The sequence below is a fragment of the Geotrypetes seraphini genome, chromosome 11, assembly GCF_902459505.1.
Source record: "Geotrypetes seraphini chromosome 11, aGeoSer1.1, whole genome shotgun sequence".
NCBI lineage: Eukaryota > Metazoa > Chordata > Amphibia > Gymnophiona > Dermophiidae > Geotrypetes > Geotrypetes seraphini.
Window position 1 is genome coordinate 125,211,668 of NC_047094.1, and position 22,074 is coordinate 125,233,741.

At 42.9% G+C, this 22,074-nt stretch overlaps 2 protein-coding genes across 7 annotated transcripts in view; one reads left to right on the forward strand and one right to left on the reverse strand.

Moving 5' to 3' along the window:
* Window positions 1–21,463, reverse strand: part of LIN37 (lin-37 DREAM MuvB core complex component) — a 38,962-nt gene extending 17,499 nt beyond the window's left edge. Inside the window, exons 1-4 of one of the 3 annotated variants that reach the window (XR_004541031.1) lie at window positions 21,250–21,310; window positions 17,633–17,687; window positions 15,756–15,831; window positions 7,300–7,350 (exon numbers count right to left, since the gene is read on the reverse strand). Coding sequence is in view for 2 of the 3 variants with exons in the window: in XM_033962521.1 (XP_033818412.1) it covers window positions 7,300–7,350; window positions 15,756–15,831; window positions 17,633–17,687; window positions 21,250–21,252 (185 nt within the window). In the remaining variant the exon portion in view is untranslated. Of the gene's footprint in view, window positions 1–7,299; window positions 7,351–15,755; window positions 15,832–17,632; window positions 17,688–21,249; window positions 21,311–21,332 lie in introns of those variants that run through there. The other 2 variants (XM_033962522.1, XM_033962521.1) reach the window with 2 other exon arrangements.
* The window catches only part of ARHGAP33 (Rho GTPase activating protein 33), a 251,481-nt gene continuing 250,839 nt past the window's right edge, over window positions 21,433–22,074 (forward strand). The window contains exon 1 of one of the 4 annotated variants that reach the window (XM_033962518.1): window positions 21,433–21,582. The gene's annotated coding sequence lies outside the window, so the exon portion shown is untranslated. Of the gene's footprint in view, window positions 21,598–22,074 lie in introns of all 4 variants that reach the window. The other 3 variants (XM_033962514.1, XM_033962513.1, XM_033962516.1) reach the window with 3 other exon arrangements.

Here is a 22,074-nt window from a genome sequence, read left to right on the forward strand (position 1 = left end):
GAGGGTGAACAACCTGCTTAGCAACTGTGCACACACATTTTTATTTTTTTCTACTGGCTTCCTTTATTGTGAAAATAGGCTATACTGTACACATCGAGTTGAAGCGGAAAATTTGAGCGAAATGTTTTTCTTTTGTACATGTGCCAGCAAAAATGACAGAGAACAGAGCCAACAGTTCACAAAGATTGAGGGTGCCAAAACCACCATGTTTATCCATTCTTGGACAAAGTAAAGGCATTTGTTCAGTACTGAAGGTGGTAAAGTATCCACAGTTCCAACAAAGCTGACTCCTGTGGCCGAGGTCCCAGTAATATAGAAAGGAGATCTTATGTTTTGAAGAATAAAACAGCATAAGACACAACATGCAGTTGATATGAGAACTGACATACAAATGGTTTATACCTTCGGTAATCTTCTTTCTGTTAGTCCCTGTAGGATTCCAGATGCTAGGTGTTCAATCCCAACCCGCAATCCAGGAATTGCAGAAATCCAACATTTTTCTGAGCACATGCTCCACCCCCTTAGCCTGAGAGCTAGCAAACATATCCAGTTAAGTCCCAAAGTCAAGTAACATATCTGAACATATCCATGACAAGGGGGTATGGGGGGAGATCCCCCAACAATACAAACAAGTCTTGAATTGGGCTGCTCTGCAAAACATGAACAAAAACAGGTACAAAGGTAACTCAGAAAAACATTGAGGAACAATGCAGGACCAACATGCTGTGTGCAACAAACACCCCAAGGAAAACCTTCAGTAATACTCATATTAACAGAAAACTCCTCACAGGATCTGGCAACTGGCTGGAAAATCTTCAAGCCTGTAAGGAGAATAACCAAGTCAGAAAAGCAGGCTATTTCAAACAACTGAGTGTATAAAGAGAGGGCAGGTCGTATGGAATCCTACAGAGACTGATTGATAATTATGCCACATAAGCTCATAGACTCGACACTGGCAGTGTTTTGGCATCTGTGCCTTAATCAAGAGTCTGTCTTGAATGTTTGATACAATACACACGGACAATCTGGGTAAAGCACTAGTAAAATGTCAATGGAAGCAGTAGAAAAACTAGTGTCCAAGCTTTGGGAACCCTCTCAGGCTCCACCTGATCCTTAGCACACTACTGTTGGAAAGCCTTCCAGGTTTTGGCATAATAAGCCATAGTAGAGGATTTCTTTGAGTGGAAAAGAGTCAAGCTAACTACCTCTGAATAATTGTGCTTCATCAAGGCTGAGCACTCAAGAGCCAAAGCGCTGTGGGATCTTCATGGGCACCGGCCCTTGACTGAGAAGGTATTGATAAAGCGGTAGCTGGAGATTCTCGTCCCACTGACGACAGACAAGATCCACATACCAAGGGCGATGAAGCCAATCCGGAGATACTAGAACCACCAGGCCAGGATGCATTGCTATCTGGCGGATGACCTGACTGACCAGAGGCCATGGAGGGAAACATACAGGAGCTTGTGAACCGGCCAGGGCTGAACCAAGGCATCTGTGCTGCGTTCATCGATTGAAAAAGCGCCTGGCCTTCGAGTTTCTTGCCAAAGCCATCAAGTCCATCTGGAGCTGACTCCAGGTCAGTGAACCCAAAGTCACACTGAAGAATTCAGAGCATACCCTGAAGAAAGCCACAGCATGGTGGCTGAAACGTTGAGTTCTACCTGACAAAGATGCAGGTTTACGGGTATTGTTGCATCTTTGTCAAGTAGAAACCGATGTTTCAGCCACCATGCTGTGGCTTTCTCCAAGGTATGCTCTGAAGTCTGCAGTGTGACTTTGTAAATAGTGGGTTCATTGACCTGATTGGGAATAGGGCAGTCTACCAATTTGAATTTTGGCGGGAAAGTCAGTAGGTCAGAAATTTGAGTTTTGTTGAGAAAGTCCATAGAATGGAAAAAGTCTCTGGTAGGTTTAAAGATGTTCTCCCCGTGGAGCTGGGTTAGGTGTTCTCTCAGGGTTTCCGCAGCTGGCATTGTTGCAGGTTTCCGGGTCTCGCTGTGTCTTTGTCAGGTTTCAACCTGGGGGGAAGTACCTGATAAAGACGCATTTCCAGTTTGCTGCTCTGTGACAACGCCCCGCACTTTCACCAAGGTGATGGTAGTTGTGGAAGCCTTTCTTCAGGTCTACCCTTACTTGGACAATTGGTTAATCTGAGCTCTGTCTTGTCCGGAGTGCAAAAGTGCGGTGGAGACAGTGGTGTCTCTGTTGCAGGTGTTGCGATGGATTGTTAACTTCAAGAAGAGCAACTTGATGCCTTCTTGTCCCTGGTCTTCTCTTCGACATCCGGCAGGGTAGTGGGGTTCTTCCCGAGACATGCAGAGAGAAACTTCAACAGTAGATCAGAGCTCTTTTGGACTGTCTGGCTCACACGGCCTGACTTTATCTTGTTTTTTAAAAAAAAAAATTTTTTTTATTGAATATTATATAAGAAATACAAAACAGCAAAATTGGATACCAGTAGTTTCATGAATGCAAAACAGCAAGAATACCATACAACAATCTTCAAACCAAAAGTGCACAAGATACACCTCTCAGCACAACAGCAATAAACCCAATACCCACTCACGAACACCCGTACCCCACACCCCACCCGCTATGCCATTGAATCAGAGCACTCTGAGAGGTTCTTTAGGAGATCCCCCCAACAATACCACCCACTCTGGACATTGTCCAACTCAGAACGTTTCTACCTCCACCACGTCGGGATACCCTCATGAGCCTTTGCCATCAAGTGTCTCATCTCACATCAATTTCAGCAAGACAAATGATGGTTCTGCTCGGTCGCATGGCTTCTACAGTTCATGGGCACCCTTTGCCAGACTTCACCTTTGCACACCTCAGTGGACCCTGGCATCTCAGTGGCAACAAGCTACTGATCCACTTTCTCAACAAATTACAGTAACTCCTTTTTTGAAACAGTCTTTCCACTGGTGGATTCTCTCTTCCAATCTTTCCAGAGGTTTGCTGTTCCATACTCTCCCTCATCAGAAGGTTCTCACAACAGATTCGTCAACCTACGCATGGGGAGCCCATCTAGACGGTCTCCGTACCCAAGGTCATTGGTCTCCTGTGGACCGTCTTTGTCACATCAATCTGTTGGCACTCAGAGCGATTTTCAATGCTCTCAAAGCTTTTCAACACCTTCTTCACGACAAGGTAGTCCTTGTCCGGACGGACAACCAAGTCGCCATGTACTATGTCAACAAACAGGGAGGTACGGGATCTCACTCCCTTTGTCAAGAAGCTCTGAAGCTGTGTGATTGGGCAATCCATCACAACATCTTTCTCAGAGCTGTCTACATTCAAGGTCAGCACAACTGTCCGGCGGACAAATTGAGTCGTCTTCTGCAACCACACAAATGGACACTCAATTCCTCGCCTCTACGTCAGGTGTTTGCTCGATGGGGGACTCCTCAAATAGACCTCTTTGCCTCTCCCCTCAACAACAAGCTGACTCAATTCTGCTCCCGAATATACTCTCCCCAGTGTCTCGAGGCAGATGCTTTCCTCCTGGAATAGATGGGTCAGTTTCTCTATGCCTTCCCTCCATTCCCTCTGATTCTCAAGACTCTTGTCAAACTCAAGACAGAACATGCCACCATGATTCTGATAGCTCCTCGGTGGCCCAACCATGGTACTCCCTTCTACTTCAACTCAGCACTAGGGAGCCTCTGCTTCTACCAGTTTTTCCTTCTCAGCTTACTCAGAGTCAAGGGTCCTTGCTACATCCCAACCTGCAGTCTCTACACTTAACAGCTTGGTACCTTTCAACCTAACAGACTCTCTACAGTTCTCTTAGTCTGTACAGGATATTTTGGTAGCTTCCAGAAAGCCGTCCACTAGGCAGTGTTACGGCCAGAAATGGACTAGATTTTCTGTTTGATGTTCCACTCGCCATATGGAGCCAATGTCTACCTCCTTGGCTTCTGTTTTGGATTATTTACTTCACTTATCACAATCTGGACTCCAGTCTACATCTATCCGAGTCCATCTCAGTGCGATTGCTGCTTTTCATCAGCCTCTTGATGGAAAACCTCTGTCTGCACACCCTGTGGTTTCCCACTTTATGAAAGGACTTTTTAATGTTCATCCACCGCTCAAACCACCTCCAGTGGTCTGGGATCTCAATGTTGTTTTGGCTCAATTGATGAAGCCTCCATTTGAACTAATTGATAAGGCTCATCTCAAGTACCTTACTTGGAAAATAGTTTTCCTGATTGCCCTCACGTCTGCTCGAAGAGTCAGCGAGTTACAAGCTTTGGTTGCGGATCCACAGTTTTCCACCATGACAAAGTGGTCCTCCGCACTCATCCAAATTTCTTGCCTACAGTTGTTTCAGAATTTCACATCAATCAATCTATTATTCTTCCAGTATTTTTTCCAAAGCCTCATTCTCACCCTGGAGAAGTGGCGCTCCATACTTTGGACTGTAAGCATGCCTTGGCTTTCTACTTGCAACGCACTCAACCTCACAGAACAGCCCCACAACTTTTAATCTCCTTTGATCCAAATAAGTTGGGGCATCCTGTTTCGAAGCAAACCATATCCAACTGGATGGCTGCTTGCATCTTTTTCTGCTATGCTCAGACTGGTCTCCCTCTGCAGGGTAGAGTCACGGACCACAGAGTTCGAGCAATGGCGGTGTCTATAGTTTTCCTCAGATCAACTTCTATTGAGGAAATCTGCAAGGCTACCACTTGGTCCTTGGTTCATACATTCACCTCTCATTACTGTCTGGATACTTTCTCCAAAAGGGATGGCCATTTTGGCCAGTCTGTTTTACAAAATCTTTTCTCATAACTTGCCAACTCTCCCTCCATCCCTCTATGCTTAGCTTGGAGGTCACCTACTGTTGAGAATATGCTGCCTGCTTGTCCTGGGATAAAGCACAGTTACTTACCGTAACAATTGTTATCCAGGTACAGCAGGCAGATATTCTCACAACCCACCCTCCTCCCCTGATTGGCTTCTTAGCTAGCTATCTGAACTGAGGTACCTCACAGGAGACGCACACCCTCACTTGGGCGGGAAGGCACTTGCTCATGCGCAGTGCAGCACTCGTAAGCTCTTACAAAGATCTTCAAGCAAGTCTGCTTGCAAGGCTGTCCGCTGTGGGGCTCCGTCGGTGACATCACCCACTGTTGAGAATATCTGCCTGCTGTCCCTGGATAACAACTGTTACGGTTAAGTAACTGTGCTTTTGCTGCTGCCAGACCACATCGACGAAGCTTAGTTTGCCAGGTATGCAAGCACACATTATAAAGGCCCAACAAAAGCCTTATAAAGGGTAGAAGAATTTGCAGCAATTGAGACAGACATCCCACCATCTGTTTCCAAAAAGGTTTCAAGACCGTGCACTCCCACCAAATATGGAAAAAGGTACCATATCCCACCCCACATCTCCAACAAATAGCAGAAGCCCCAGGATACATCTTGTGAAAGCGCACAGGAGTAAAATACCACCTCATAAATACTTTGTAAGCATTTTCCTGAATAAGTACACATGAGGAAGCCTTACTCATTTCAAGACATATCTGAGCCCACTCTTTATCCTGACTTTATCTTTAGGTTCTGGGATCCATGGCAGCCTCCTTAGAGGTGGTCCCTTGGACCCGAGCTCACATTACAGGAGTTCCTCCTCTCTCGGTGGTCTCAGCAGCGTCATCCCCTTCAGATGATGCTCCCCTGGACGGAGACAGCTTGAGCTGGTGACTTTAGTGGGAGACTCTCCACCAGGGCAGAATGAATGACTCTTATGATATCAGAATGAACGACTCTTATGACAGATGCCAGCCTGTCGGGTTGGGGTGCTCACTGGGGGGACCATTATGTTCAGGGGCAATGGACTCCCTGTCAGAAACATTGGTCGATCAATTGCCTGAAGCTCAGGGCAATTCGGCTGGTGTTACTCACTCTCTAGCCCCTTCTGGAAGGAAAAGCAGTGTGGGTCTTCTCCGACAAATCCATAGTAGTGGCATACGTAAATTGTCAAGGGGGCATGAAAAGTGCTCCCTTGGACCAGGAGGCTCGCATGATGTTTCGCTGGGCAAAGGCTCATCTTCTGTCTCTCAGCAGCCCATGTGGCCGAAGTCCCTGACTGAGAAGCTAACGAGGAAGAGGGAACCGGAACATCTTGTCTCACTGAAGACATGCAAGATCCACATACCACGGGCAGTGAAGGGTTGGAGAATGAGTAGCGCCCAAATTTTCCAAAGCTCCAGATGACAGGTCAACCAACGTTGTGGACCAGGAGTCCACTGCCCCTGAATGGAGCGGGCCCCGCAGTGAGCCCACAACCCAACAGGCTGGCATCTGTCCTAAGAGTCATCCACTCGGAAACCCGAAGAAGCCAGCCCTGGCCAAGATCCACCCCCCTGAAGCCACCAGCTCAAATTGCTGCTAGCTGGCTCCGTCAGCTTGGTACAGTGAGTTGGTTCTGCAGCTATGTTGTACAGTGAAGATTAACAGGAGAGAAGAGATGCAATGAAGATATTGAAGAACAAAGGTGAAGGAGATGAGAAAACAGCTTGGAGACAGCAGGGTGAGACCCAGGAAAACACCATCCATCAACAATGAGGCAACTACACTCACCCAATTACTTGGCTGGAGCTCTTACCTGTACTATGACAACAGCATAGATCAAGGCATTTCTGAGCAAGCCCATGGTGGTTCCATGACCATCACACACCCAGTCCGTAGAAAGGTGTGTAAAAATGACAACCGAGGCTGCTAGTCATGTGTACAATCGGGAAAGGAGGGAACATTATATTAGAAGTCTGATGGTTAGTAGGGAGCTCATGAGCCAAAACATAAGCAAACAAGATTTGACCTCTTTGCTGGATTTTGTTAAATATTAAATTAACTGCATAAATGACATTTTTAAAAACAATTATGTGGCTACAGATGTAGTTCAGACAATTTGTACATTTAAATTAATATTAATTAATTTTTACACATTCAGCTACATTGCATAATTTGGTCATTAGTAGGTTGTAAAGTTTGAAAAAAAATAAAAATCTACCTCTAAAACTGACACGCCCCAATGTACATACAGTTTGTTGGAACTTAACTATTGACTTTACATAAGGAATCTAGGCTTGTGTGCTGAGTGTAGAAAGAGGTATATGTTGTATGCATTGATACTGATTTTGTACACCATGTCAGGCTTAGGAGGATTTACTGTTCATAAATAAAGCTGAATTTGGATAAGGATCTATGTGCACTTTTATCGTAGCCAGTATACACTGACATTCCCAAGCTATAAGGTTCTACAACAGAAGACAAAAAAATCCTCACTTGCTGTGGGAATCAGAGGTTGTTTTGCAGGTGTCATCTTCCATGTGTTCCCTGCAACAGAAAACAAGACACCTAATGCTCAAAAAGGAGGGAAGCCATGATGGCCAGAAGTTCAGCTTGAAGGAAATCATCCTAGAGATTAGCACTAAGAATTAGACCCTGCAGTACACATGCAGCAAGGGAAGTTGCTTACTTGTGATGGGGGTTCTTCAAGACAGCAGGGACTGAATGTGTCTGTCGGTACTCTCCTCTAGTTAAGTAAGGTTTTGGTTTACTGGACATGTGAGAAAGTTCCTGCATTCATTGCAGCTCCCCATGTCTCTTCAATTTTATCTTTACCCCGTGTCTCTTCAATTTTATCTTTAAGCTGTCTGAGTAGTTAACTAACTGATAGTGGGGATAGAGGGTAGGTAAGTGTGGCTGCATTCCCCTGCTGCCCATCTATGAGGAATGTCCATTACAGGTAAGCAATTCTGCTTTATCCACAGACAACCAAAGGAGATACTAGCACACTTGCTGGTGAGTTTCAAGCTGTGGTGGATGATGGCCAGGATGTTGATGGGAGGAAGCAATTTTAAAAGCTCCTCATGAAATCAGATATATGAGGGTGCAGTGAGATCAATTTGCCTGGTCATGGTAGGCTGCAATTGCTGACAGGTGTAGCCATATGGATGTGGTCTAAAGGCCCAGCTCGGCCAGATGTAGAAAATAGGTAAGTAGAAGGGGAGCAAAACAAGATAGAGTGTTCTGGTATCTGGCATGTGTCCAATGCATAAAGCAGTTCCATGTGGATTGGTAAGATTTCCAGGTACTAGACCACTGGGATGCCAGGATTAATTTAACCTGCTGTGGGTATTTTATCTATGAAGCACCTCTCAAGCTCCACGTTGTCAATTGAGGTTGAGGCACAGCAACTGGCCCTGGTGATTTGTTAAGAGGGTAAGGTGTATCCCCAGCAGAATAGTTGTCTATTTGTATTACTAGGAAGTGAAGGGACTAAAGCAATTAGGATGACATCCATCAGTCCTAGAATATCTTTTGAATGATTCTGGCGATAGAAACATAGAAACATAGAAATAGACGGCAGATAAGGGCCCAAGGCCCATCTAGTCTGCCCACCCTAATGTCCCTCCCCTACCTTTGCCCTGTGAATAGATCCCATGTGCCGATCCCATTTGGCCTTAAAATCAGGCACGCTGCTGGCCTCAATCACCTGTAGTGGAAGACTATTCCAGCGATCAACCACTCTTTCAGTGAAAAAGAATTTCCTGGGGTAACCTGAAGGTCCTCCAGCTTTTCCATAAAGAGGAGCTGATCTCAGAGGCATTAGTGACCTTTTCATTGAGGAGCCAAAAACTGTGGGTTCAGCGGAGAGCACTGCGTCACTCATGGGTGTTTGGAGTCCTTCCAAGGCATGGACTCTGGGGTGGACCCTGGGGTGGTGGGGAAGGAGGGAGAGATGCTCAATGAAAGGGTAGTTGAGAAAGGTGGATCTGTGGATGGAGATGAAAAAAAGGAAAGATGCCAGACTTCCAGAGGAGGGAAGGGAAATGAAAGGGGAGGACAGAGATAGAAGATGGATGGTTAGCAGGGAGAAAGAAGAAAGAAGGAGATCCTGGCAAGCAAGTTATCAGAAGACAACCAGAGCCTGGGACCAACAAGATTTGAATAATGTCCAGACAACAAAGGTAGGAAAAATGATTTTATTTTCAATTTAGTGATCAAAATGTGGCCATTTTGAGAATTTATATCTGCTGTCTATATTTTGCACTATGGCCCCCTTTTACTAAACCACAATAGTGATTTTTAGCGCAGGGAGCCTATGAGTATCGAGAGCAGCGCAGGGCATTCAGCTCCCTGCACTAAAAACCGCTATTGCGGTTTAGTAAAAAGGGAGGGGGTATATTTGTCTATTTTTGTATGGTTGTTACTGAAGTGACATTGCATAAAGTCATCTGCTTTGATCTCTTTGAAAAAAACCCCCAGAATATAAATAATTAACATTTTCTCTGCGTACACTGTGCTTTGTGTTTTTTTTAAATTTTATTGTTGGTAGATCATTTTGACTTGGTCATTTTAAAAGTAGCTCGCAAGCCCAAAAAGTGTGGGCACCCCTGCTCTAAGGATACAGTAAAAGAGAATAATTGGCTTAATATTATTGGCAAGCTGTTACTTAGTTTAAAACAGATGTTTGTCCCAGCTGCTATATCCTGTAGATTGAGCAATGGAAAGTCCCAGTGACAGAATAGAGGAAATACCATGCTTAATGACCTATGTGTGAGAACAGAGAACAAGTCATTGGACCGTAAGATAACACTCTGTGATAAGTTATCCAGATGTAAAGTAACATGATGATTTCAGATAGTCTAGATGTAACCCCCCTAAATTGCTGATGGGTCTTACTGGACTTAATGCTTACAAACGGGGAAAGTGTTTCTGATGTTAGTGAGTGATCTTCTGGCATCCAGTGATCACTGCATGGCATGGTTTAATATTAAGACGGGTATAGAGAGGGCTCATTCAAAAGCAAAAGGTTCTAGACTTTGAAAAAACTAACTTTGTTCGGATGGGAACGTCTGGAAGGAGTAGAAATGCAAAACTGAAAGGAGTTATTTTAAGGGTGACAAATCTTTCTGTGAGGCAAGTAAGTAAAAGTAAGAGGAACAGAAGGCTACTTTGGTTCTCAAAAGTAGTAGCTGAGAAGGTAAGGAATAAGGAAGAAAAAAATAGCCGACATAGTAAAACGGGGAGACAAAACACTTTTAGATATATCAGTGATCGGAAGAGTACAAAAGTGGCATTGTGAGACTCACAAGTGAAGGGAACGAATATGTAGAAGCTGATAAAGAAAAATCTGAATTGCTTAACAAATATTTCTGTGTTCATGGCTGAAGATCCAGGAGCAGGACTGCAGAAGACAAATGCGAAAAGGGATGGTGGAGTGGTAGACCCTGATCAATTTTCAGAGGGTTGTGGTCATGAGGAGCTACCTAAATTAAAGGTAGACAAAGCAATAAGGTTGAATTGTGTACATCTGAAGGTGCTGAGGAAACTAATGGAAGTTCTGGTAGCTCCGCTGACTGACATTTTAAATGCTTCTCTAGAGTCTGGAGTGATACCGGAGGACTGGAGAAAGGCATATGTGGTTCCTCTCCACAAAAGTGAAAGTAAGGAAGAAGTGGAAAATTACAGGCCAGTAAGTCTGACTTCTGTGATAAGCAAATTAATGGAAACAGTTTTAAAACAGAGAATGGTGAAGTTTCTGGAATCTGGTGGATTACAGGACCAGAGGCAACATGGATTCACTAGAGGTAGGTCTTGTCAGACAAATCTGATCAATTTCTTTGACTGGGTGACCAGAGAATTGGGTAGAGGGAGTACGCTAGATGTAGTGTATTTAGATTTTAGCAAAGCCTTTGACAGTGTACTACAGACGGCTAATAAATAAACTGAGTGCTCTTAGGATGGGCCCCAAAGTGACGGGCTGGGTCAGGAACTGGTTAAGTGGAAGATGACGGAGGGTAGTGATCAATGGAGATCGCTCTGAGGAAAGGGATGTTACCAGGGGTGTGCCTCAAGGTTCTGTTCTTGGGCCTGTTCTTTTTAACATTTTTATAAGTGATATTGCTGAAGGGCTGTCAGGTAAGATTTACCTCTTTGCGGATGATACCAAAATCTGTAATAGAGTAGACATCCCGGATGGTGTGAAAGACATGAAGAAAGACCTAGCAAAGCTTGAAGAATGGTCAGAAATTTGGCAGTTAAAATTGAATGCTAAGAAATTCAAGGTCATGCATTTGGACTGCAAAATCCCAAAGAAATGGTACAGTTTAAAGGGTGAAGAACTTTTGTGAACAACAGAAGAGCGGGACTTGGGTGTGATTGTATGTGAGGATTTTAAGGTGGCCAAACAGGTTGAAAAGGTGACGGCAAAAGCTAGGATGCTAGGGTGCATAGGAAGAGGTATGGCCAGTAGGAAAAAGGAGGTATTGATGCCCCTGTATAAGACTCTGGTGAGACCTCATTTAGATTATTGTGTGCAATTCTGGAGACTGCATCTTCAAAAAGATATAAAAAGGATGGAGTCAGTCCAGGGGAAGGCTATTAAAATGGTCTATATCATAATACGTACAGGGACAAACTTAAAGATCTCAATATGTATACTTTGGAGAAAAGGCGGGAGAGGGGAGATATGATAGAGACGTTTAAATACCTATGTAGCGTAAATGTGTACGAGTCATGTCTCTTTCAACTGAAAGGAAGCTCTGGAATGAGAAGGCATAGGATGAAGTTAAGAGGTGAGAGGCTCTGGAATAATCAAGGAAATACTTTTTTACAAAAAGGGTGGTAGAAGGCATTGGGATAGGAACGTGGGATATCTCAGAGAGAGAAAGAGATAATGTTTACTGTGGAAGGGCAGGCTACACGGGCCATATATTTGGCCATTATCTGCCATCATGTTTCTATATGATTAACTGAAACCATTATAGATTTGCTAATGCTAGAGAAAATTACTAATGAAGTAAGACTGAGAAGAAATCAAATGACTAATGAACCAAATATGGATCTAGTGGCAAAATAGTCATATGCAATTGAAGAGATTTAACTATGATAAGAAATGTACTAACTTATTGTATGAATTATGTCATAAAGTTTAATAAAATGGCTTGCAGCTCATGGTTCGAAGAGATACACTTGGGTGGGTGCAGCCAAATTGTGCAGGACATCCGAGTACTGTCCCATGAAGGCCTTTAAGTTTTAGAACTATGTGACTGGCTATTACTTGGCTTCCCTCAGAGATGGACGAAAAGGGTTGAGCAACCAGAAGTTGCATCAGAGATGACTTTTCCTGCAGCCACACGCGATTTCAACGCTCCGGTTGCTGGTAGGAAAAATTTAGAAATTGCCTGCCACCAAGGTAAGGGGCAGGGAGGGAGAAAGGGAAGAAAGGTGGGGTGGAGAAAAACAGACGCTGAAGGGACCTGAGGAAGGTTGGGTGAAGGAAGTGGGGTGAAGACAGAGTGGGGAGAAGACGCTGGGAAATGGGGAAGAGACAGTGGGGAGAAGACGCTGGAAAGGAAGAAGACAGAGATGCCAGACTATGGGGGAGCGAAGGGAAGAAGATGGGTGCCAGACAAATTGGGGGGGTGGGGTAAAGGGAGAGGCACAGTAACAGAGCAAATGGAAGGCGCAGAGAGAAGACAGACAGTGGATGGAAGGAATTGAATGAGAAGATGAGGAAAGCAGAAACCAGACAACAAAGGTAGAAAAAAAATTCTATTTATTTATTTTCTTTGCTTTAGAATAAAGTAGTATATTAGTTGTGTTGATAAAAATTTATAAACAAAGCCCTGCCAGCTGAACATCTCTTTCTCCAGTTCAGCAGCCAGAACTTTTATTTATAAGGAAGGAATAAGCTAAATAATGCAGTACTTTACTTTTATGGCTGCTGTGGGACCAGTGACAGGGCAGTGACGGAGACAGATTTTTTCCCCGTGTCATTCTCTACTACTTATCTTCTCTGTTTCCATCCACTGGTCGATAGACATAACCAATGGTCCCAGATTTGTCTGATATGGACACTAAGGAAAAACCTGAAGAGACAGAGGAAGCTGCAGAAAGCATGGGACCTTCCACACATGCTAGTCCAGGAAGTCAAAAAGGCAGTGGAAAGCATGAAAAAGGATCTGCAAAAGTTAGAGGAATGGTTTAATATCTGGCAACTAAAATTCAATGCAAAGAAGTGCAGAGTAATGCATTTGGGGATTAGAAATCTGAAGGAGCATTATGTGCTGGGTGGTGAGGCTGATATGCACAGATGGGGAGAGGGACCTTGGGGTGATAGTGTCTGAAGATCTAAAGGTGAAGAAACAGTGTGACAAGGTGGTGGCTGTTGCTAGAAGGATGCTAGGCTGCATAGAGAGAGGCGTGACCAGTAGAAGAAAGAAGGTGTTGATGCCCCTGTACAGGTCGATGGTGAGGCCCCACTTGGATTATTGTGTTCAGTTTTGGAGACCGTATCTAGTGAAGGGCATAAAAAGACTTGAAGCATTCCAGAGGAAAGCGATGAAAATGGTAAGAGATTTGCGCCAGAAGACATATGAGGAGAGACTGGAAGCCCTGAATATGTATAACCTAGAGCAGTGTCTCACAAACTTTTTGAGCCAGGAAAACTAAACCTAGTGTTCCAGCTCCAGACACCCGGAAGTGCGCTGGCATCTGCGTGATGACATCAGCACATGCGCAAAGGCCTTTCAAATGGGCCTTGTGCCGAGAGAAGGACCTACGCTGGAGAGAAAGGCCAGTAGAGAGAAGAGGTGCCAGCGTTGGAAGATTGCTTACAGGACGTGCCTCTCTTTGCGAGATGCATGTCCTGTAGACATTCAGTCATCGCACCTCTCTTCTTCCCCAGTGTACCACGGCACACCTGAAATTTCAGGTGGCACAGTTTGCGATACACTGCCCTGGAGGAAAGGAGGAACAGGGGAGATATGATTCAGACGTTCAAATACTTGAAAGGTATTAATGTAGAACAAAATCTATCCCAGAGAAAAGAAAATGGTAAGACTAGAGGGCCTAATTTGAGGTTGAGAGGTGATAGACTCGAGTGATGTTAGGAAATTCTTCTTTATGGAGAGGGTGGTTGATGCATGGAATGTGCTCCCGAGGGAGGTGGTGGAGAAGAAAACAGTGACAGAGTTCAAACAAGCTTGGGATGAACACAGAGGATCTCTAATCAGAAAATAATGGGTATACATTGAAGGAACTAAGGCCAGTACTAGGCAGGCTTGCACGGTCTGTGTCCCGTATATGGACATTCAGTTGAGGACGGGCTGGGGATGGCTTCGATGCAGCTCAAAAGGAAATCCGCCGACTGCAACTGGTCCAAAACACCGCCAACAAACTTATCTACAAAGCTAGAAAATATGACATCACTCTGCTACTTTGAGAAGCACATTGGTTACCAGTCTCCCATCGAACAACATATAAAATACTTTTACTCATCTTCAAAATTAAACTTTCCCATTCTCCAGACTTTTTAAACAAACATCTTATTCCATATGCATCTTCCAGGGCTCTTAGATCCGCAGATCAGAATTTACTGATGGTCCCCCCCCCCCCGATTAAATAATTTTTTTAATACCAAAAACACCATCTTCTCTGCCACGCAATGCTATCACATCTCCACCATGAAAATTCTCTTGACAAATTTAAAACCAAACTTAAACCTTTTCTATTTCAAGATGCTTACCAAAATACCAGATAAGATCCTTTCTCCAATCATCTCCTACATACGAGAATCGCTTTTAAGAAGTGGCTTCCCTTCCCTCTCTGTATTTTCCCTTCCCTTCTTCTCACCCTTTAATTTTTATTTTTTTATGTAATTTTAAATCTTCCCCTCCTCCAGCACCTCTCGTATCTATCTTGTCTATGTTTCTGTCCTTGTCCTATCCACATTTTGCCCTATTTTATATTTTATAATTTAAATTTTAGTATTGGGTTATTCCATGTCAAGTGATCAAGGGCTCCCTGCATGACCATCACGGATTTTGATAAAACTTTATGCACAAAGTCCCACATGTATCAAACGAACTTTGGTAAAGTTTTAGTTTCGCCTGTGGAATATTCGTGGAGATATAGCCATTTGTTTGACCCCATACTGCAATGACATACAGTACGACAGTGACATTCTGACAACTTTGAGACACAATATCTCACGAGCTATGTTTCCAAAAAAACTGAAACTTAGCTACCCTGCACAACTTTTGGAGCTCTATTCAGTGCTACCAATAATAATTTTTGTCGAGCACTGAGTGAATGGCTTGGCCGAAAAAATTAGTGCTCCAAAAAAAGTCAAAGTTTGACATTACTTAGCTCCGACCAGATACTTGTCGATGGTCGGTATATCAAATTATAAATAAACTTGGATGGCTGTGATGGTTAAGATGGGCTGGCGTGAGCTTTGATGGAGACTCCAGTAGATAGAACCTAAGCACAATACCGGGAAGAGCTCTGGGTTTCTGGCCCAGAAATATCTAAGAAAAAGGACCATTTAAATTAAATTAATTTAAAAGGCTTGTATGGTTGGGCAGACTGGATGGACTATTCAGGTCTTTATCTGCCATCATTTATTATGTTAATTAGTTAAAAGAAAGAACAGAAGCACAGGATTAGAGAGTCTTCATCAGCAAGTATGACTGCCTGTTTCTGGAAAAAAATCCTCACTGCCATCTGTGGTATATGTGCAATGAATAACTGTTCTGAGTTTTAGAGGCTATTCACTCTTCTACTAAACTGCGCTAGCGGTTTTAGCGCAGGAAGCCAAAGCCCGCGCTGCTCCCGACGCTCATAGAGTTCTTATGAGTGTCGGGAGCAGCGCAGCTCTCCGCGCTAAAACCTCTAGCGCAGTTTAGAAGAGGCCCTAGGTGTAATGGTAGCAAAGACTCACACCATACCTGTCCACATCACTTTTTTCAAGCAAACCCTGTAGCACAGCATCCAGGCGGTTCCGAGCACTCACCATCTCCAAATCTAAAGAAATGAGATAAAGCATATATATATATACATGCAACCCCAACAAACAAGTAAGCGGTATTGTTTTTTCAGTGTACTTTTTATTTTTACTTTCAACAGGGCTTCATTTCTGCAGGAATGGCCTGGGCCAATTTTTTCATACCAGAATAGTAGGAGTGGGGTTTTTTTGCCAATGTTCCCTACAATAGAAAAGAAAGGAGGGGGCTAGACTGAAGCAGAGCAGAGAACAGTCACTCTTCCTCCTTAATGCAACCCCTCTACTCCTATTGCTCTTTGCCCACTTTCCCCTTCAATAAGCTGCACAATTCACATCCTGTCTAAAAATTAAGCTCTGCTTTCAGATGTATGAACAGGAAGAAATGGCACGGGAGTGGACTATATCAGAATATAATCTATCTCAGAAATCATATATCATAGTAACATAGTAGATGACGGCAGATAAAGACCCGAATGGTCCATCCAGTCTGCCCAACCTGATTCAATTTAAATTTTTAAATTTTTTCTTCTTGCCTATTTCTGGCCAAGAATCCAAAGCTTTACCCTGTACTGTGTTGGGTTCCAACTGCCGAAATCTCTGTTAAGACTTACTCTAGCCCATCTACACCCTCCCAGCCATTGAAGCCCTCCCCAGCCCATCCTCCACCAAATGCCATATACAGACACAGACCATGCAAGTCTGCCCAGTACTGGCCTTAGTTCAATATTTAATCTTATTTTCTGATTCTAGATCCTTTGTGTTCATCCCACGCTTCTTTGAACTCAGTCACAGTTTTACTCTCCACCACCTCTCTCGGGAGCGCATTCCAGGCATCCACTACCCTCTCCGTAAAGTAGAATTTCCTAACATTGCCTTTGAATCTACCACCCCTCAACCTCAAATTATGTCCTCTGGTTTTACCATTTTCCTTTCTCTGAAAAAGATTTTGTTCTATGTTAATACCCTTCAAGTATTTGAACGTCTGAATCATATCTCCCCTGTCTCTCCTTTCCTCTAGGGTATACATATTCAGGGCTTCCAGTCTCTCCTCATATGTCTTCTGGCGCAAGCCTCCTATCATTTTCATCTCTCCTCACTTATCTCCTCCACGTGAACTCTGTTCATTCGAATAAGTCCCTATTATCCGTATTCTTCTTCACTGCCAATTCCAGACTCCATATCTCTTCTATCTTGCTGCGCCATATGCATGGAACAGACTGCCAGAGTCAATATGTCTAGCTCCATCTCTAGCAGATTTTCAAATCCAAGCTAAAAGCCACCTTTTCCAAGGCTGCTTTCAATTCCTAACTCCCATAAGATATCTATGCCCACCCTAACATTCTCTCTGCAAGGAGCTCCCCAACATCTATATGTCCTATCTGTCCAAATTAGATTGTAAACTCTTCACATCAGGGACCATCTATTGCATGTTGAATATACAGAGCTGCAAATGCCTTTCAGTGCTATATAAATGATAAATAGTAGTAGTATGTGGACCACAATGGTAAAAAACCCAAACAAATCCAAAAACCTGGCTAGCAGCTGTCAAACTGCTCCTCCACCATGCCAAACAGATCCTGCCATCTTTCTCCAATTGGACTAAGCACATCACCAAATATCCCTCTACAGAACCAAACAGAGGCTGCCAAGCCCAGGTAGAATGCTGCCATTTTACTCCATCAGGCAGAGCAGATATTGCTTCCTCCTCCAGATCAGTCCAGGTTGCAAATATAAATCCTTAAATTGAAGCATATTTTGGAAAGAAATATTTTACAAAAATCCTGAAACAACCCTGTGTAAGCTGCAATTTCCTTTTCTTACCTGTTTTTTCTGCTTTCACTTTTACCGGTAACATTGTACTTTTGTGAAACATAACCTGGAAAAAAAAAAAAGACCATACAAAAATATCTAAAACATCCATTTTACATCCACAGCTGCTGTTAAATGCCCTCAAGTTTCTTACCTTTCTCCATGCTTTGCCTAACGTTAAGATGACTAAATCCCTTGTAAGCTCATGCTTTTGCATTTTTTAAAAATTTAAGTCTTAGTATTTTTATTAGAGAGTTTTCATATATATTATATAATTGTAATTGCATAATGCAAGTAACAATAAACTTAAGGCTCCTGTTACTAAATGACAGAAGAGGTTTCTACCACAAGCCAGCGAGGTAAATGCTCCGACACTCATAGGACTTCACCAGCCAGAGGTAGAAATTTCTACTGCCATTTAGTACAACCCAGTGTTAATATTGGACTTAAGACAATGTAAATGAAATTATCTAAATGAACATATGAAAATTTAAATAGTCAATTCAAGTTTCAAATTTAATAAAAATTTGGATACCGCCTATCAGTCTTCTAATCTAAGCAGTTTGTACATAATAAAAATTATATACTATTCTCTTTGGATTTGGAACTTGTAAAGTTATTTTTTTGGCAATATATATTTTGTATTCATAAGCTGTGCATACTAAAGTCCACCATTGTATGTAATGAATCTTAGATAGATTTTTCCACAAATTTAAAACAATTTTATAGCTATAGTTAAGAGAGAATCTAATCGCAAACATTATGGTTGTTTTAAAATATTTTGAAAAGGTATTGAAAGTATTACAGTATAATATGTTTATATGATAGTTCACAAGATATGTTTAAAAGTGAACAAATAGTGAACATTTTTACAATATGTTTAAGATCATAAGAATTGCCATACTGGGACAGACCGAAGCTCCATAAAACCCAGTATCCTGTTTGCAACAGTGGCCAACCCAGGTCCCAAGCACCTAGCTAGATCTCAAGTAGCAAAACAGGCTCTATGCTGCTCCTAGGAATAAGCAGTGCATTTCCCCAAGCCATCTCAATCATGGTCTATGGACGTCTCTTTTAGGAAATTATTCAAACCTTTTTTAAACCACATTAAGCTAACTGATTTCACCACATTCTCTGGCAACGAATTCCAGAGCTTAATTACACATTGTGTGAAGAAATATTTTCTCCAGTTTGTTGTAAATCTACTACTTAGTAGCTTCATTGCATGTCTCCTAGTCCTAGTATTTTTGGAAAGAGTGAACAAGTGATTCACATCTACCCTTTCTAATCCACTCATTATTATTATTTTTTAAAATTATTTATTGAAGTTTTAATATAATTTCACAAGAGATCTCTTGTACAAGCACATGAGAAATGAAACCATCATATAAACTTAGAAATGTTTAAGAAAGAAACAAATATTAAATTTTTCTTAGACCACAATATCACATCAGATGGAGAATAATAAGAGTGAGGAGCAACTCAAAAGAGGAATATATTAAAAAGAAATTGGTTTAACGGTATACGGTCCTCATATTCCCATAATCATGACTATTTTTTAGTTCCTATTAAACTGTCCTGGTTGACATTTCCTTCAAATCCAGGAATGATCTAAGTTGTTCCGATATAAAAAAGGTATACCTGAGAATTTAATTGAATATTTGCATGGATATGCCAAAATAAATGTTGCTCCAAGTGCTAATGTTTCTGTCCTCATTGCTAAGAACTGCTTTCTCTGTTCCTGTGTAGTTCTTGTTACATCAGGGAAAATCCAGATTTTCTTCCCATAAAATAACATCTGGGAATTGCGAAAAAACAGTTATCATTACTGAAATCAAATCTTGTTCAAAAACAAAGGAAACCAACAAAGTGGCTCTCTCTGTTTCCACAACCACAGAGGATTCCAAAATCTCTGTAAGGTTTAGTGGCTCTATGGCCTCCAAACCTTCACCTTCTGTAGAGGCAAGCGGTACTTTTTTTTTAAGGTAAATAATATGTACGATTTAATTGGTGGTATAAGCTCAGGGAAGAATTTTAACACCTCTATTAAATATTTCTTGAACATTTCATGTGGAGAAACTCCAAGGGATTTTGGAAAATTTAGTAAGCATAAATTTAACCTTCTATTGTAGTTCTCTAATTGCTCAATTTTTCTATTCAAAAGAATTCTTTCTTTCAGAATCCCCTCTGTTACATGCTGTAATTTGTCTGTTTTTTTCTTTAAGTATCTTAGTTTCTGGAGAAAACTCTTCTTTGGTATCTTTTAATGACTTTTCCAAATTGTCCACAGTACTTACGAGAGTTTTCAATTCCTTGGAAGATCCTGTAACCGTTAAGTTTAATCTCTCGAGAGCATCCCATATGCTCTCAAGGGTCTCCACGGCAGGTCTTCTAATTCCAAGTTCAGACAAATCAGCTCCCTGGACTCTCTGCTCTTGCTTCCTCTCGGCTACTGCCCCTTTAAACAGGGTCTCCCTTGACGTTCCTTCCGTACAAGGGTCACCTGACAGAGCCGCGGGAGGAACAGATGTGGTGGTTGGATAGCTGCTGGAGGGGAGAGAGATATCTCCAACCTGAAGTCGCCGGCAGCTCCACCCACCGACGAAAGCTCAGGACCTCCAGAATGCATCGGACCGCTGGCGACTGCAGCATACTCCAAAATCGATCTTTGATTCGGGGTGGAAGTTCAAACGAATTGCACCCTTCCTCTTAGAATGAGGCATCTGGATGAGCCGAGCAAAACACTGCCCGAAGGTAAATCTGTAGCTCGTAGAGACACGTTGTAAAGCAGCCAGCTATACCGCCACCATCTTAGATTCTCCCTCCACTCATTATTTTATAGAGCCTTTCCTCATAGGGAAGTTATTCCATCTCTTTCATCGTTTTTGTCACCCTTCTCTGTACCTTTTCCAATTCCGTTATATCTTTTTTGAGATATGGTGACCAGAACTGCACACAGTATTTGAGGTGCGGCTGTACCATAAAGCAATACAAGGGCATAATAACATTTACATCTTTGTTTTCCATTCCTTTCCAGATAATTCCTAACATGCCTTTTGCACTTTAAAAAAAAAAAAGAGCACTTTAGGGCCTTAGCAAACTCCTGGTGGTCAGGTCAGTCCTCATTATAATGCACCAGAATACAGTTCTTATAAATTTGGAACTGGCTTCAAATCTCTCTTCCAGAACTGGGTGACCTGACAGTTCCACCAAAGCCAGTGGAAGAAGCTTCCTCATTCACCCGGTATCTGAAACACCAAGATTGTAGGAGTTGTCTACGATTTTACCCATTGAAAGCAGGTCCCATGTTGCATCATGATGAGACTGGCAAAAAAAGAGTCTCCCTTCTGGCATGGGTAACTTAGCAGCTCGGCACTAGCAGCTATCGTTACCTAGACTGTATTCCAGCCCGAGATATCGAAGGAGGCTCTAAAAGAATACCAGAAAAAGAGTGACTTATCCATGAAGTGTGTGTGTGTGTGTGTGTGGGGGGGGGGGGGGGTTGGGGCTCTCAGTGGACAACAAAGAAATGCAGGCACACCGAACAGCTCGTCAAAGGAGAAAATAAGCAGCCAGGGAAAACCGGAAAGATTGAAAAAGTCTACTATTTCTGGGCAAAAGAGTATTACCATTAAAAGCAAAATCTTAGTATACAAAAAAAACAGAAGACAATGCAAAGCCTCTTTTTCCTCTGCTTTTCTTTCCCACTTACCTTTTCGTTTCTTCAACAACTCCCGGTGAGCAGGAGGAGGCGGAGCAACTTGCTCTCTTTTCGCGATATTACGTAGTCAACGTCCAGAGCCAGAAGAGAGACGCGCAGACGTGGCGCCAGGTTTGAACGCCATTGAAGCTGCGACCGCGTCGTCCATGGGTGCTTCGCTCGATTGACGATGGAATTTCCCGGTGAGCACTGCAGCTGGTTGCTATGGAGATGGAGAGCGGCTGTCGGCGCGGGAGGCTCGGTTAGTTTTCGATCGGTAAATTATATTTTATGATTAGATTGTGATTCTCACTGTTCTTCACCTTCATCGCTAGCGCCGTTTCATCCCCCAGGCTCACTGATATGTTCTGCAATGCAACTGCTGTCAGTCTCATCTTTCCATATTGTCCTTTTTAACTCTGCACTCCCCTTGCTTGTCACTGTCCCTTCCCACTTCCGCTCCCCGTATTATTAGACCAGGGGTGTCAAAGTCCCTCCTCGAGGGCCGCAATCCAGTCGGGTTTTCAGGATTTCCCCAATGAATATGCATGAGATCTATTAGCATACAATGAAAGCAGTGCATGCAAATAGATCTCATGCATATTCATTGGGGAAATCCTGAAAACCCGACTGGGTTTCGGCCCTCGAGGACCGACTTTGACACCCCTGTATTAGACTCTTTAGCGTCCCAAATTACTTTCTTCCCTTAATCTCTCAACTATGATTCTCTTCTCCCTCTTCCCACTGTAGGCCG